At 50.2% G+C, this 17,819-nt stretch overlaps 1 protein-coding gene across 2 annotated transcripts in view; it reads right to left on the bottom strand.

Moving 5' to 3' along the window:
* The window catches only part of fbln1 (fibulin 1), a 78,634-nt gene that overhangs the window by 45,764 nt on the left and 15,051 nt on the right, over positions 1–17,819 (bottom strand). For both annotated transcript variants that reach the window (XM_056281330.1, XM_056281328.1), the window contains exons 3-9: positions 14,427–14,559; positions 7,499–7,649; positions 6,777–6,842; positions 6,596–6,688; positions 2,920–3,057; positions 1,226–1,363; positions 58–201 (exon numbers count right to left, since the gene is read on the bottom strand). In XM_056281330.1, the coding sequence (XP_056137305.1) occupies positions 58–201; positions 1,226–1,363; positions 2,920–3,057; positions 6,596–6,688; positions 6,777–6,842; positions 7,499–7,649; positions 14,427–14,559 (863 nt within the window). The remainder of the gene's footprint in view (positions 1–57; positions 202–1,225; positions 1,364–2,919; positions 3,058–6,595; positions 6,689–6,776; positions 6,843–7,498; positions 7,650–14,426; positions 14,560–17,819) is intronic.

The following is a 17,819-nucleotide window of genomic DNA, read 5'->3' as shown; positions in this document are numbered from 1 at the left end:
CAATGACACTGTTTGACACCGTGGCTAGTGACTTTGGATGGAAAGGTCTGGACGCACCGACGCAGCGTGTGCCGTCTTCGTTGAGGTGGTATCCCCGCCCGCAGTTGACCGAGTTTCTCTGGCAGGTGAAGGAGCCGACCGTGTTGATGCAGATGTGGCCCGCGTGGCAGGGCGCCATCTGGGTCACGCATTCGTTGATGTCTGGAAAGCGGGTTATGCTCATATGATAGTTATGTTATCATAAAATCAGCAGGACACCACCAATGCAAACTAAATCCCTTCCTTCCAGAAGTTTCCTCTCCCTCCGTGATCTAATTCCGTGGTTGACCTCCCCCACACATTAAAACTTGAGCTATATATATGGTGGAACTTTGGATGGATAATTTAAGTTGGGTCTCGGTGTAAGAAAATAGGAATCCTGTAAATCATATCTTTGTGGTCAGGGAATCATTTTTTAAACAGGGTGATTGTTACTTCAATTTATTTCCAGCCTCGTTCTTTGCTAAAATAAATGTTAACATTGTTTAAATGAAAAGGGGAGGCACAAAGTATAACATGGCCTTTATTTTAAGACTTTGGCAATTTTAGCCCCTTCTAATAGAAGACAGTGAAAATAGACAGGAGAGAGTGGGTAAAGAGAGAGAGAGAGAGAGGGAGAGAGAGAGAGAGAAAGAGATGATGATGAACAGACAGGTTGATAGATAGATAGATAGATAGATAGATAGATAGATAGACAGACAGACAGACAGACAGACAGACAGACAGACAGACAGACAGACAGATAGATAGATAGATAGATAGATAGATAGATAGATAGATAGATAGATGAACAGACAGGAAAATAGAGAGCGAGAGAGAGAGAGAGAGAGAGAGAGAGAGAGAGATAATGATGAACAGACAGGTTGATAGATAGATAGATAGATAGATAGATAGATAGATAGATAGATAGATAGATAGATAGATAGATAGATAGATAGATAGATAGATAGATAGACAGATAGACAGATAGACAGACAGACAGATAGGAAAATAGATAAAGAGAGAGAGAGAGAGAGAGAGAGAGAGATGGATCCAGATTCAAACCCAGGACTGCGTGGGCAGACCAGAGGCCACGTGGTCTGCACTTGGGGAAGCTGTCGTAGCCCAGCATGGCCCAAGAGCATGTGCTGGAGTTGTCTCTGAATGCCATGGCGTGTATGTGTGTACGTGTGTGTGTAGCGCCCACCTATGCAGCTGCCCAGCGCGTCCTGGATGAAGCCGGCACCGCACTTGACCTTGGGACGACAGCGGAACGACCCCTGCGTGTTCTGACACTCGAAGTCCGGGACGCAGTTGTGGGTGCCGCTCTCGCATTCATCAATGTCTGAAAGGGAAACCGAACGGTCGTTTTTCGACGTCAGGGATCTTAAAGGAAAAGAGGATTTTCAGCCTTCTCCCTACGTATGTGGTGTAGGAGTCGCACTCTATGGAACCGCCACAGCTGCGGCTGTACCGTGGCCGTTTTCGGCGGTAAAATGAAGGCTAATATTCCGATTATAACCCGTTTTAAAGCCCAAACTGAATAAAAAATTGTACCAACGATTCAACCTGGCCGCTTCCTGGCTGCGTTCTTTCTGCGCATGCGCGTGCCCTGCTGCGTCACATCCGGCGGCCAGCTGACAACCGTCCGATTGTCGCTCCGCTTCCTTGTTTTTCAACGTTTGATTGATTTTGTGGGTTGCCTGTACTATTTCATCCGATCGTCGACTGTAGTTCGGACTTCGTCGCACTTTAGTCTGCCACTCCGTGGCGCTGGAGGTGACGACGGGTTCGTTTATCCTTCCTCGCTGAGCTTTGCGCCCTATTTCTGGAAACACAGCCTATTGCTGTTTAATCCATTAGCGTGTCCTACTGTTGCTCACCCGTGGCTACCTAAAACTCAGACTAGGCTTTCCTGCCTTTGCTCACGCTCGCCGATTCCCCCCCGCTAGCGGATTCTGCTGCTAGCTAGCGCCGGCTTGTTTTTAGCCAAAGTAGGTAGGTAGTGTAACCGGTTATTTTTCTTGCCCGGTGCGGGATTCGATACGGGGTGTACTGCACCACAAGGCGACATCACTGACCGCTCAGCTAAAGGATCAGACCCGTTAGCTAGCGGCTAACGTGTCTTATTAGTAGTTTACAGTAGCTAGTGCTCCAAGACAGACTTTCGGCGGGTCGTATCTCTCCAAAGACAGTTGTGGTCTGCCACTTGAGAGACTGACATCCTTCTCCCTCGCAAAAGTCGGACTGTATCTGGATCAGACGTTGCCCGGTGAAGACTGCCAGCTGCTCCAGAATGAGATCAGAAACTGTTGAAAGAACTGAACATTATTGGACGCCCGGACAGTAGGAAAATAAGAAATGACGACCTATTCAAACAAGTCCACGAAAAAGGGCGTCACACAGAGCATGCCACGCAGCTGTTCCGATTAAACACGTCAGTGGATGTAAACACCAGACCGTATTAGATCACATCCCATGTACAGTTGAACCGAAATCTTCAACTGCAATGAATTCAGTCAGAATGCAAAAAGTGTGCATGTAACCGTAGCAACGGGTGCAAGTGCTGGGACCCTTTCTGAAGAAGGAGCGTTCCAACTACCGAGAACCAATCGACCTGCAGCAGCGTTTCTTCGTGTGTTTAAGGCTTTGCCTCTGCAACGCGGTAACCCAGGTGGTAAGTTTTCATATTTGCTGATTGTCTGCACAAGTTCAGTGGTATTTCACACGGAAGACTGTGCAGTATTCTGGCTGCTGATAGAGTGTTATCCCTACAACATATCTAGAGAGACATAAAGATGAAAATTGTGATTGTTCCCCTTTAAGTAGTTTGAAAAAAAGATCACCAGGGAATCTGTGTATAGCGTGACTGCCCAGCAGGGAGCGCTGCAGCCGACCGACCTTTGCAGTTGTTGTTGTCGGTGAGCTCATATCCGGTTCCACAGCTGACCTCTCTCTGGCAGCGGAAGGAGCCCTCAGTGTTGATGCAACGCTCGCCCCCCCGACAGTTACTGGCCCCAAGCAAACACTCATTAATGTCTGTAGTTTGGGATGAGAGGAAAAGAAAAGAAGGGGGAGCCCCCCCCCCCCCCAATTTATTCCACCTTTTTTTCTGCTGGCCAGAACATTCCTCTTTTTACATCCTTGACCTTACCTGATGAATCATTCTCATACTGTCTGGTGCATTTATTTTTGAACCTATTCTGGAGAAGTTCCTCCCTGTGTCCCCCCCTCTCAGTATTTTAGATACTTTCTGACACCCTTGCTCCATCTTATTTTCAGCTTACTTCATTTCTTTCCCCTCTCTCTCTTAGCAGACTTCTAACAGCTGGAAAGATGAGGCGGTACAGTTCAGAACAGTTCAGTAGAGTGAAAGTTAGTTCCCACTAAAACCATGGTAAAGAAGATTCTCGTTTCTTACTTTCGTTCACAGCAGTTAAATTTGTTCTTCTGGCCTAAATGACAAAATCTTTACGTCATGTTTTTTAGATTTATTACACTCTAGAGTCTGGGATGGGCTCCAGCATCCTGCAACCCCAATTGGGATAAGCGGCTTGGCTAATGGATGGATGGATGGCCACTCTAGAGTCAGGACAAACAAACAGATTCATTGGTCACTAATACTAAACAATATTATATTGCCAGCCGAATGCACTTAAACATTCATTTGTCCTGACTGAGATCAGTCCAGCAGACGTGTTGCGACACAACCACAGATTTAAGATGAGGTGGCGACTTCGCTCGGCTGTGGCAGAGATGCTTTCCGTTTGTGATACTCGTCTGACTTTCATTCCAGTCTTAATGTAAAGACCCTAAAGCTAGCCACCATTCATTTATTCATCCATCCATCCATCCTCAGAATCACTAAAGCTATTCACCATTAATCCATCCTCAGAATCACTTATTTGCCAATATAAGGATACACAGGATGTTGTCCTTGTCTGCTCTACAACATATAGTGATCCACATTCTAGTCAGAAAGCCCAGGATAGAGCAAGAGCAGTGCAACAACGGTCAATAGATTACAGCAAATGTAATATGATGCAACAGAGAAGCAATATGAACAGCAGTTGTTGGGATAGAATGAGGTGATGGTTAAGGGAAGTGAGGGACCTGAGTGTACTGTTACCGGATGTCATGTGTATTGCACATTGCAATCTTCAGAGTATATACAGTGCATCCGGAAAGTAATCACACCTCTTCACTTTCCCCACATTTTGTTATGTTACAGCCTTATTCCAAAATGGATTAAATTCCTTTTTTTCTCATCAATCTACACACAATACCCCATAATGACAAAGTGAGAAAGGTTTTGTAGAAATTTTTGCAAATTTATTAAAAATAGAAAACTGAAATATTGCATGCACATAAGTATTCACACCCTTTGCTATGACACTCAAAATTCAGCTCAGGTTCATCCTGTTTCACTGATCATCCTCGAGATGTTTCTACATCTTGATTGGAGTCCACCTGTAGTAAATTCAATTGATCGGACATGATTTGGAAAGGCACACACCTGTCTATATAAGGTCCCACTGTTGACAGTGCATGTCAGAGCAGAAACCAAGCCATGAAGTCAAAGGAATTGTCTGTGGACCTCCGAGTCGGGATTGTATCGAGGCACAGATCTGGGGAAGGGTACAAAAAAATTTCTACAGCTTTGAAGGTCCCAAAGAGCACAGTGGTCTCCATCATTCGTAAATGGAAGAAGTTTGGATCCACAAGGACTCTTCCTAGAGCTGGCCGCCCAGCCAAACTGAGCAATCGGGGGAGAAGGGCCTTGGTCAGGGAGGTGACCAAGAACCCGATGGTCACTCTGACAGAGCTCCAGCGTTCCTCTGTGGAGATGGGAGAACCTTCCAGAAGGACAACCATCTCTGCAGCACTCCACCAATCAGGCCTTTATGGTAGAGTGGCCAGACGGAAGTCTCTGCTCAGTAAAAGGCACATGACAGCCCGCTTGGAGTTTGCCAGAAAGCACCTAAAGGACTCTCAGACCATGAGAAACAAGATTCTCTGGTCTGATGAAACCAAGATTGATCTCTTTGGCCTGAATGCCAAACGTCACGTCTGGAGGAAACCAGGCACCTCTCATCACCTTGCTAATACCATCCCTACAGTGAAGCATGGTGGTGGCAGCATCATGCTGTGGGGATGTTGTTCAGCGGCAGGAACTGGGAGACTAGTCAGGATCGAGGGAAAGATGAATGGAGCAAAGTACAGAGAGATCCTTGATGAAAACCTGCTCCAGAGCGCTCAGGACCTCAGACTGGGGCGAAGGTTTACCTTTCAACACGACAACGACCCTAAGCACACAGCCAAGACAACGAAGGAGTGGCTTCGGGACAAGTCTGTGAACTTCCTTGAGTGGCCCAGCCAGAGCCCAGACTTCAACCCCATTGAACATCTCTGGAAAGACCTGAAAATAGCTGTGCAGCGACGCTCCCCATATAACCTTACAGAGCTGGAGAGGATCTGCAGAGAAGAATGGGAGAAATACCCCAAATATAGGTGTGCCAAGCTTGCAGCTTCATACCCAAGAAGACTTGAGGCTGTAATCGCTGCCAAGGGTGCCTCAACCAAGTACTGAGTAAAGGGTGTGAATACTTATGTACATGCAATATTTCAGTTTTTTTATTTTTAATAAATTTGCAAAAATTTCTACAAAACCTTTTTTTCGCTTTGTCATTATGGGGTATTGTGTGTAGATTGAAGAGAAAAAAAAGGAATTTAATCCATTTTGGAATAAGGCTGTAACATAACACAATGTGGGGAAAGTGAAGGGGTGTGAATACTTTCCAGATGCACTGTATGTAGGAGGTTTTGCTGCTAATAGTCTTCCATTACTTGTCAGAGTGGAGTTGCCATCATCAATCATTTGATACACAGATATAAGGATACATAGGACTTTGTCTTGGTTATCTGTACTACCGTCCATCCATTATCCTAACCACTTATCCTGCTCTCAGGGTCATGGGATGCTGGAGCGTATCCCAGCAGTCATTGGGCAGCAGGCGGGGAGACACCCTGGACAGGCCGCCAGGCCATCACAGGGCCGCCGCCACACACACACATTCACACCTAGGGACAATTTAGTACGGCCAATTCACCTGACCTACATGTCTTTGGACTGTGGGAGGAAACCGGAGCACCCGGAGGAAACCCATGCAGACACGGGGAGAACATGCCAACGCCACACAGAGGACAACCCAGGACGACCCCCAAGGTTGGACTACCCCAGGGCTCGAACCCAGGACCTTCTTGTTTTGAGGCGACCGCGCTAACCACTGCGCCACCCTGCCGCCCCATACTAACATCCATCCATCTTAAAAGAATGTTTTTGTGGTGTCCATAAGACTGGCAGAGCAAGCACTGCTCACTCCCCCCAACATCCAGAGGTAATCCAGGACCATCTGGGATTTATAATCCCTTCAGCGTGTCCCGAATCTGCCCCGAGATCTCCTCCACAGGCAGATCGTGCAAGGGTGGCGGCGGTGGGGGCAAACATCAGCCGACTGATTCTTAAACTAACAAACCTCAAGTTGGCAAGTTGAAGGGTTTTATTAAGGCCACTCACCTTCACAGTTTTTCCCATCTGGTTTGAGTTTGTAGCCTTTGAAACAGGCACAGGTGCCGTTGCCCACGCACTGGTGAGCGCAGTTCCCGTTCCCTGTTAAACAAAGTGTTAATGTGTTGAAGCGAAACCGTACATTTGAAATGCAATTACACTTTGTTTTTGGGGTAACATCATACAGCACCTTTGCACTGGTCGTTGGGCGAGGCGTCCTCTCCGCCGTCGTTGGTTTCGTTTCCCTTGTCTGTGGCTGGAGGAGAAAAAGAACCGCTGGCCTGTTCACATGACAGATGTTTCACATTACGTGTCGACCGCCTGACATCTCCCAAAACGTCCCATTAGCAGTGAAACCCGTTTTATATGAGCGCCCCAACTGGATATCGGGTTTGTCAAACACACGACGGGCTCCCGGGTCAAACCACTTGCAGAACATCTTGTTGCTGAGGTGATTAGCAGAGCCCCCACATCACACGGTCATGTTCCAACGAACACGTGCGACCTCGATGAGGACGCGGATTCCCTACTGGCTGATACTGACCTCTGACCTCCATGTGGAGGAGGCCAAGTTACCCCCCCCCCCCACCCTCCCGGAGTGATGCTAAAAAAAAGCACTGACCATATGTATCCAGCAGGGGGCAGTGTTGGTGTATTGTTCAGTATGCCTGTAACGAGGGTCTCGTTCCGAAACGTACAAAAATAAACATGTCAGTCATTTTTAGGCCTTATTGCAGCTCTACCAGTCTGTCCTCCACGTCTAAAGGCCACCATACACTTATCGTCTGATACTCTGTCCTTGTGCTGCCCGGCTGAAGAGCAAATTGTGAGTTTGTGGTAACAGTATTGTAGGGGTACAAGATAAAATGGTGACGTTGCTTTTCAGGGTTGAGCCCGGCGAGCGTGTCTTACCCACGGTCGGGGAGGTTTGTTTGTCCGGGGCTCCGTCCACGCAGCAGGCGCGGGACACCAGGCCGCACTGGTACCCCACCGAGAGGCTGTGGTCACAGGGGAGACCTTTCTCCTGGGCGGCCTTCCCCAGCAGACAGCAGTCACAGCAGGTCTACACACACACACACACACACACACACACACAGACAGGACAGGACAGGACAGGACAGGACAGGACAGGACAGGACACAGCTGTACTGAACTGAACTTGGCAGAATAAATAAAACCTTTTTGTCCACAAGGAGGGAAATTCCTTTTGGCTCCAGCTGAAACATGAAACTGACAGAACAAGCCTGACACATCAGAACATCGCACGAACGGAAAGCACACACATGTATATATCTATATATATCTATATATATATATATCTATATATATATATATATCTATATATATATATATATCTATATATATACACAGAAACAGCTGGACATAATGAAAAGATCGGACACACACACACTCGCACACACGTGGAAAATGAGGACAGCAAAACACACAATTCAACCCCATGTGAGGTTGAGACACAGCGGTGCTGGTGTCTCCTTGGAGAACTGTTGTCTCGGTGGAGAACTGCAGGTGGGTGGAGAACTGTGTCTGGGTGGAGAACTTTGTCTGGGTGGATAACTGCAGGTGGGTGGAGAACTGTGTCTGGGTGGAGAACTGTGTCTGGGTGGGGAACTGCAGGTGGGTGGAGAACTATCTGGGTGGGGAACTGCAGGTGGGTGGAGAAGTGTGTCTGGGTGGAGAACTCTATCTGGGTGGGGAACTGCAGGTGGGTGGAGAACTGCAGGTGGGTGGAGAACTGCAGGTGGGTGGAGAACTGTATCTGGGTGGAGAACTGTGTCTGCATGGAGAAGTGTGTCTGGGTGGAGAGGTTTAAGGCAGACAGGTGAGACGTCTGTCTGTCATTCGGTAGTTTAGAGAGGAAAAGTGGGAAGCAGTTTGGGAAGACAGACAGGTGAGTTCCAGACAAGCAGGCGGACAGAAGAGGGTGAGAGACAGACAGACAGATATGAAATCAGATTGATCAGACAGATATGAAATCAGATTAATCAGACAGATATCCAGGCCTCAGGTAGACTGACAGACAGGAAGTCAAATTTAGGGAAAGAGAGACAGGCTGGCTTTCAATCAGACAGCTAGTCAGATACAGAACAAGATTAGACAGGCAGACAGACACATGTAGAGACAGACACATGAGAGACAGACAGAAAGGCTGTCTCTACGTACGGTTATACAGACAGACAGACAGACAGACAGACAGAAAGGCTGTCTCTACGTACGGTTATACAGACAGACAGACAGGCAGACAGACACATGTAGAGACAGACAGAAAGGCTGTCTCTACGTACGGTTATACAGACAGACAGACAGACAGACAGACAGACAGACAGACAGACAGACAGACAGACAGACAGACAGAAAGGCTGTCTCTACGTACGGTTATACAGACAGACAGACAGGCAGACAGACACATGTAGAGACAGACACATGAGAGACAGACAGAAAGGCTGTCTCTACGTACGGTTATACAGACAGACAGACAGGCAGACAGACACATGTAGAGACAGACAGAAAGGCTGTCTCTACGTACGGTTATACAGACAGACAGACAGACAGACAGACAGACAGACAGAAAGCCGCCTGACAGATGTAAAGACAGACAGTCATGAAGACAGACAGACAGGCAGACAGACATTTAAACACGCACTTCTGCAGACATGCATGGAAGACAGACGGGTGGAAAGGGGATGACATCATGTCCCTCCAGCAGAAGCATGGACGATCAATCATCATCTTTTTATCAGGCTGGGGATGACGGGGGGGGGCAGTGTGTGAGGGATGGGCGCGTGCGTGCATGTGTGTGTGTGCGTGTGTGTGTGTGCATGTGTGTGCATGTGTGTGTGTGTGTGTGTGCGTGTGTGTTTGAATACTTCTGTGTGTAGCCAGACATAATTTTTGCGTGTGCCTGTTTGGTTGTATATGTGTGTGTGCATGTGCGTGTGTACGTGTGTGCATGTGTGTGTCTGTGTGTGTGTGTGTGTACATGCATGTGTGTGTGTTTGAATACTTCTGTGTGTAGCCAGACATAATTTTTGCGTGTGCCTGTTTGGTTGTATATGTGTGTGTGTGTGTATGTGTGCGTGCTTTAATACTTCTGTGCATGCTTCCTGTGCATAATTTTTGTGTGTTCCTGTTTGGTTGGGTGTGTACATCTCTGGATGCGTGTGTGTGTGCGTGTGCGTGTGTGTGTGTGTGTGTGTGTGTGTGCGCGCTGTGTCCTTGAGGATGTTCTGGAGGCTTTGTGGGATTCCAACATGCAACGGACGCTAAACACCTGGAGGGACCAACAGCCGGAAACCCTGATGGGAATATGGCGGCGCCCGAGGCGGGTGGTGCCCGAGGCGGGCGGCGCCCGAGGCGGGCGGCGGCACAGGCATGGCGTAGAAACGGTCAGTGACTTAACTTCAGTTCTTCGACGTGTAGATATTTCGTTGTGTGGTTGTTTTGATGTTGCGCCGTTTCCTGCTCGGCTCACAGTTGCGATTTCCAGAACTGTGGCGGCCTTGATGTGATGTTCTGCCCAGCGCTTCCGGTGAGGGACGATGGCGGCGGCCTCCCCCCGGTACCGTCCATGCAGGGTCTTTGTCCACGTCTGCGTCTAAGTTTGTCCTTGTGTGATGGCTGGGAGAGCTGTGTGTGTGTGTGTGTGTGTGTGTGTGTGTGTGTGTGTGTGTGTGTGTGTAGTGTGTAAGGTACATTATATTTGTCATGCCTGCACCACCCTGTCCATCCAACCCCCGTCCCCGTCCCCTGTTTCTTATTTCCATTTCAAGGAGTTGGTAACCCTGTCTGCAGCCGTCCCCGGATCGGCAGAGAGGGTGGAGCAGCGACCGGGACGGCTCGGAAGAGTGGGGTCATTGGCCGGATGCAACTGGGGGAAAAAAGAGGGGACCCCCCCCCCCCAAAAAAAAGTAAATCTTGCAGGCATCACGAAAAATACGCCATTGTCAATAGGCACGCGCCAACAGACAGGAAGCTGGTATGACCGCTGCAGTAGAAACAGGAAGTCAGTGCGCCGCAGTTATGCACGGACGCCATTACCACAGAAACACTTCAGGAACACTCGGTGTACTGTACTAAATACTAGTATTTGTGTGATAATCCCACAACAAACAGCGGAGGAATTACTGGAATGTTTTATCGCTGGCTGCAGTGCGTCTAGTGTGTGTCTAGTGTGTGTGTAGTGTGTGTCTAGTGTGTGTCTAATGTGTGTCTAGTGTGTGTCTAGTGTGTGTCTAGTGTGTGTCTAGTGTGTGTCTAGTGTGCGTCTAGTGTGTGTCTAGTGTGTGTCTAGTGTGTGTCTAGTGTGCGTCTAATGGGAGACGGCAGGACATGAAGGAAACTCGAGCATAATAAATACGGCAGTTTTTATGGTCCGGCTATCGGCAAGTCAAGTGGGGTTTACAGCCCAGTGTGTGCATGGGAACAAAGCAGGCGAAACATGTAATTAAAGGATGGGGGGCCACAAGTGACGTCATGTCCGTCATCGTTTCCAGCACGCTCCGCTCTGGGCTGCTCACACTTGATAAGGGCTGAAGCTGAAATGGGGGGTTTTTGGGATGAAATGAGGATTACCAGCTCCCCCCCCCCCCCTCTCTCTCTCTCCCCCCCCCCTTTATTTAAACCACCCAGTTGATGAAATGTAAAAATAAAAAAGTCCTTTGTCTTCCTCAGTAAAACCGCCGAGGCCCGCTGAAGAGACTCGGGATCAAGCCCGCTGAAGAGACTCGGGATCAAGCCCGCTGAAGGGACTCGGGATCAGGCCCGCTGAAGAGACTCGGGATCAGGCTCGCTGAAGAGACTCGGGATCAGGCCCGCTGAAGAGACTCGGGATCAGGCTCGCTGAAGAGACTCGGGATCAGGCCCGCTGAAGGGACTCGGGATCAGGCCCGCTGAAGGGACTCGGGATCAGGCTCGCTGAAGAGACTCGGGATCAGGCCCGCTGAAGGGACTCGGGATCAGGCCCGCTGAAGGGACTCGGGATCAGGCCCGCTGATGAGACTCGGGATCAGGCCCGCTGAAGAGACTTGGGATCAGGCCCGCTGAAGAGACTCGGGATCAAGCCCGCTGAAGGGACTCGGGATCAGGCCCGCTGAAGAGACTCGGGATCAGGCTCGCTGAAGAGACTCGGGATCAGGCCCGCTGAAGAGACTCGGGATCAGGCTCGCTGAAGAGACTCGGGATCAGGCCCGCTGAAGGGACTCGGGATCAGGCCCGCTGAAGGGACTCGGGATCAGGCTCGCTGAAGAGACTCGGGATCAGGCCCGCTGAAGGGACTCGGGATCAGGCCCGCTGAAGGGACTCGGGATCAGGCCCGCTGATGAGACTCGGGATCAGGCCCGCTGAAGGGACTCGGGATCAGGCCCGCTGAAGAGACTCGGGATCAGGCCCGCTGAAGGGACTCGGGATCAGGCCCGCTGATGAGACTCGGGATCAGGCCCGCTGAAGGGACTCGGGATCAGGCCCGCTGAAGAGACTCGGGATCAGGCCCGCTGAAGGGACTCGGGATCAGGCCCGCTGAAGGGACTCGGGATCAGGCCCGCTGAAGGGACTCGGGATCAGGCCCGCTGAAGGGACTCGGGATCAAGCCCGCTGAAGGGACTCGGGATCAAGCCCGCTGAAGAGACTCGGGATCAAGCCCGCTGAAGGGACTCGGGATCAGGCCCGCTGAAGGGACTCGGGATCAGGCCCGCTGAAGGGACTCGGGATCAGGCCCGCTGAAGAGACTCGGGATCAGGCCCGCTGAAGGGACTCGGGATCAGGCCCGCTGAAGGGACTCGGGATCAGGCCCGCTGAAGGGACTCGGGATCAGGCCCGTTGAAGAGACTCGGGATCAGGCCCGCTGAAGAGACTCGGGATCAGGCCCGCTGAAGGGACTCGGGATCAGGTCGAGGCTTGCTCGCTCGCTTGCGCCGCGCCGACGGTGATGTCATCCTCCGCCCGCTCGTCCTCCCTCCAAATGTGTTGCAAGGCGTCTGTCTGCATCACACGCTGGTGTGTGTGTCTGTGTGTGTGTGTGTGTGTGTGTGTGTGTGTGTGTGTGCATGAGAGCTCTTGTGGTGGGTAAAACAGAGCGAGGCTGAGGGAGAATGAAAACAAAAAAAAAAAAAAGGAAAGAGGGAAAAAAGCTTGGAGCCGAGCCTGTGGAAGATTCTGGAATCGGGGCTGAATTTATAATCGAACTGACAGCAACAAGCTCCATTTCTCCCCGGAGTGACACGCTTCTCGTCCTGCTCGCCGTGCAGACAACCGCACACACACACACACGCACAAACACACACACACACACACACACACATGCAGAAACACACATGCAGACACATACACAAACACACACACACGCACAAACACACACACATACACAAACACACACACACACACATGCAGACACATACACAAACACACACACACGCACAAACACACACACACGCACACACACACACACACACACATGCAGAAACACACATGCAGACACATACACAAACACACACACACACACACAAACACAGACACGCAGGCACACATGCATAAACACACACACAAGCACAAACACACATGCAGACACATACACAAACACACACACGCACAAACACATACACGCAGACACACATGCATAAACACACACACAAGCACAAACACACATGCAGACACATACACAAACACACATACACACACATGCACAAACACATACACACACACACATAGACACACATGCACAAACACACACACAAGCACAAACACACATGCAGACACATACACAAACACACACGCATACACGCAGGCACACATGCATAAACACGCACATGCACAAACACACACACACATGCACAAACACACACACAGGCACAAACACACATGCAGACATACACACCCACACACATGCACAAACACATACACGCAGACACACATGCATAAACACACAAACGCAGACACACATGCACAAACACACACAAGCACGAACACACATGCACAAACACACACACGCAGACACACAAGCACAAACACACATGCAGACACATACACACACGCACACACACATGCACAAACACATACATGCAGACACACATGCACAAACACACACACACGCACAAACACATACACGCAGATACACATGCACAAACACACACACACGCACAAACACACACGCAGACATGTGCACAAACATATACACAGACACACATGCATAAACACACACACACATGCACAAACACAAACACACATATGCAGAAACACACACATGCAGAAACACACGCACATATGCACAAACACAGACACACACACATGCACAAACACACACACACGCAGAAACACACACAAACACACACACGCACACACACACAGAGGCATGCACATGCAGCTACCCGACACACACCGTCTCCCTCATGAATCAGTCCTCCACCCCCTCCGCTCGCTGCCTGCCTGCCTGCCTGGTGGAGTGATGGACAGGGACTGAGCAGGGCAGGAGGAATCCATCTCTCCACACGTGCAGTGTGGGAGGATCACAGCCTGTGTGCGTACTGCACATCATTAAATGTGTGTGTGTGTGTGTGTGTTTCAATTAATGCACATAATCAAATGCGTGTGTGTTTGCATGTGAGTGTGTGTATTTCTGAGACGGTCCTCCACCAACAAACGACCCCATAGGTCGTTTGTACAAGCAGCTTATTACCACCTGTGGTTACGTTTTAAAGTCCCAGTGTCCTCAAACGAGGACTTCATAATTAGCAGTGTTGCAGGGTAGAACAAATGACCTATGTGGTCGTAACGTACACACAGAAATGCCCCCCCCCTCCCCCACCACACACACACACACACACACACACACCTTAGTGGTCTTGGTCTCACAGGTGTTGGTGACGAACAGGGGGTCGCAGGCTCCCTGGTCTTTGGCCATGTTGATGCCGTTGGTGCACATGCTGTCCTCCAGCACAGTCACACAGCACTGCTCCTGCACTATCCTGTCAGCACACAGACAGAGAGGAGTCACACAACACTGCTCCTGCACTATCCTGTCAACACACAGACAGAGAGGAGTCACACAACACTGCTCCTGCACTATCCTGTCAGCACACAGACAGAGAGAGGAGTCACACAACACTGCTCCTGCACTATCCTGTCAGCACACAGACAGAGAGAGGAGTCACACAACACTGCTCCTGCACTATCCTGTCAGCACACAGACAGAGAGAGGAGTCACACAACACTGCTCCTGCACTATCCTGTCAGCACACAGACAGAGAGAGGAGTCACACAACACTGCTCCTGCACTATCCTGTCAGCACACAGACAGAGAGAGGAGTCACACAACACTGCTCCTGCACTATCCTGTCAGCACACAGACAGAGAGGAGTCACACAACACTGCTCCTGCACTATCCTGTCAGCACACAGACAGAGAGAGGAGTCACACAACACTGCTCCTGCACTATCCTGTCAACACACAGACAGAGAGAGGAGTCACACAACACTGCTCCTGCACTATCCTGTCAACACACAGACAGAGAGAGGAGTCACACAACACACAACACTGCTCCTGCACTATCCTGTCAGCACACAGACAGAGAGGAGTCACACAACACTGCTCCTGCACTATCCTGTCAACACACAGACAGAGAGAGGAGTCACACAACACTGCTCCTGCACTATCCTGTCAACACACAGACAGAGAGAGGAGTCACACAACACACAACACTGCTCCTGCACTATCCTGTCAACACACAGACAGAGAGAGGAGTCACACAACACACAACACTGCTCCTGCACTATCCTGTCAACACACAGACAGAGAGGAGTCACACAAAACACACAGCACTGCTCCTGCACTATCCTGTCAGCACACAGACAGAGAGAGGAGTCACACAACACTGCTCCTGCACTATCCTGTCAGCACACAGACAGAGAGGAGTCACACAACACTGCTCCTGCACTATCCTGTCAGCACACAGACAGAGAGAGGAGTCACACAGCACTGCTCCTGCACTATCCTGTCAGCACACAGACAGAGAGAGGAGTCACACAACACTGCTCCTGCACTATCCTGTCAGCACACAGACAGAGAGAGGAGTCACACAACACACAACACTGCTCCTGCACTATCCTGTCAGCACACAGACAGAGAGAGGAGTCACACAACACTGCTCCTGCACTATCCTGTCAGCACACAGAGAGAGGAGTCACACAACACTGCTCCTGCACTATCCTGTCAGCACACAGAGAGAGGAGTCACACAACACTGCTCCTGCACTATCCTGTCAGCACACAGACAGAGAGAGGAGTCACACAACACTGCTCCTGCACTATCCTGTCAGCACACAGACAGAGAGGAGTCACACAGCACTGCTCCTGCACTATCCTGTCAACACACAGACAGAGAGAGGAGTCACACAACACTGCTCCTGCACTATCCTGTCAGCACACAGACAGAGAGGAGTCACACAACACTGCTCCTGCACTATCCTGTCAGCACACAGACAGAGAGAGGAGTCACACAACACTGCTCCTGCACTATCCTGTCAGCACACAGACAGAGGAGTCACAGAAAGCACTGCTCCTGCACTATCCTGTCAGCACACAGACAGAGAGAGGAGTCACAAAGCACTGCTCCTGCACTATCCTGTCAGCACACAGACAGAGAGAGGAGTCACAAAGCACTGCTCCTGCACTATCCTGTCAGCACACAGACAGAGAGGAGTCACACAAAACACACAGCACTGCTCCTGCACTATCCTGTCAGCACACAGACAGAGAGGAGTCACACAGCACTGCTCCTGCACTATTCTGTCAGCACACAGACAGAGAGAGGAGTCACACAACACTGCTCCTGCACTATCCTGTCAGCACACAGACAGAGAGAGGAGTCACACAACACTGCTCCTGCACTATCCTGTCAGCACAGAGACAGAGAGAGGAGTCACACAAAACACACAGCACTGCTCCTGCACTATCCTGTCAGCACACAGACAGAGAGGAGTCACACAAAACACACAGCACTGCTCCTGCACTATCCTGTCAGCACACAGACAGAGAGAGGAGTCACACAACACTGCTCCTGCACTATCATGTCAGCACGGAGACAGAAAGAGAGGAGTCACACAAAACACAGAGCACTGCTCCTGCACTATCCTGTCAGCACAGAGACAGAGAGGAGTCACACAGCACTGCTCCTGCACTATCCTGTCAGCACAGAGACAGAGAGGAGTCACACAAAGCACTGCACCTGCACTATCCTGTCAGCACGGAGACAGAAAGAGAGGAGTCACACAAAACACACAGCACTGCTCCTGCACTATCCTGTCAGCACACAGACAGAGAGGAGTCACACAAAACACACAGCACTGCTCCTGCACTATCCTGTCGGCACAGAGACAGAGAGGAGTCACACAAAACACCAATTACTGCTCCTGTACTATCCTGTCAGCACACATACAGAGAGGAGTCACACAAAACACACAGTACTGCTCCTGCACTATCCTGTCGGCACAGAGACAGAGAGGAGTCACACAAAACACCAATTACTACTCCTGCACTATCCTGTCAGCACACAGAGAGGAGTCACACAAAACACACAGCACTGCTCCAACACTATCCTGTCGGCACAGAGACAGAGAGGAGTCACACAAAACACACAGCGCTGCTCCTGCACTATCCTGACAGCACACATACAGAGAGGAGTCACACAAAACACACAGCACTGCTCCTGCACTATCCTGTCACCATGGAGACAGACAGAGGAGTCACACAAAACACACAGCACTGCTCCTGCACTATCCTGTCAGCACAGAGACAGAGAGGAGTCACACAAAACACACAGCACTGCTCCTGCACTATCCTGTCGGCACAGAGACAGAGAGGAGTCACACAAAACACACAGCACTGCTCCTGCACTATCCTGACAGCACACATACAGAGAGGAGTCACACAAAACACACAGCACTGCTCCTGCACTATCCTGTCACCATGGAGACAGACAGAGGAGTCACACAAAACACACAGCACTGCTCCTGCACTATCCTGTCAGCACACAGGCAGAGAGAGAGAGGAGTCACACAAAACACAAAGCACTGCTCCTGCACTATCCTGTCACCATGGAGACAGACAGAGGAGTCACACAAAACACACAGCACTGCTCCTGCACCATCCTGTCAGCACACATACAGAGAGGAGTCACATGAAATGCGGGCAACACTTTCATCCGCAGCATCACCATTGCGCGCCATATT

This window comes from Lampris incognitus, chromosome 6 (genome assembly GCF_029633865.1).
Source record: "Lampris incognitus isolate fLamInc1 chromosome 6, fLamInc1.hap2, whole genome shotgun sequence".
Lineage (NCBI taxonomy): Eukaryota > Metazoa > Chordata > Actinopteri > Lampriformes > Lampridae > Lampris > Lampris incognitus.
The sequence above is the reverse complement of the archived record's forward strand: the minus strand, read 5'-3'. Positions and strand labels throughout refer to the sequence as shown.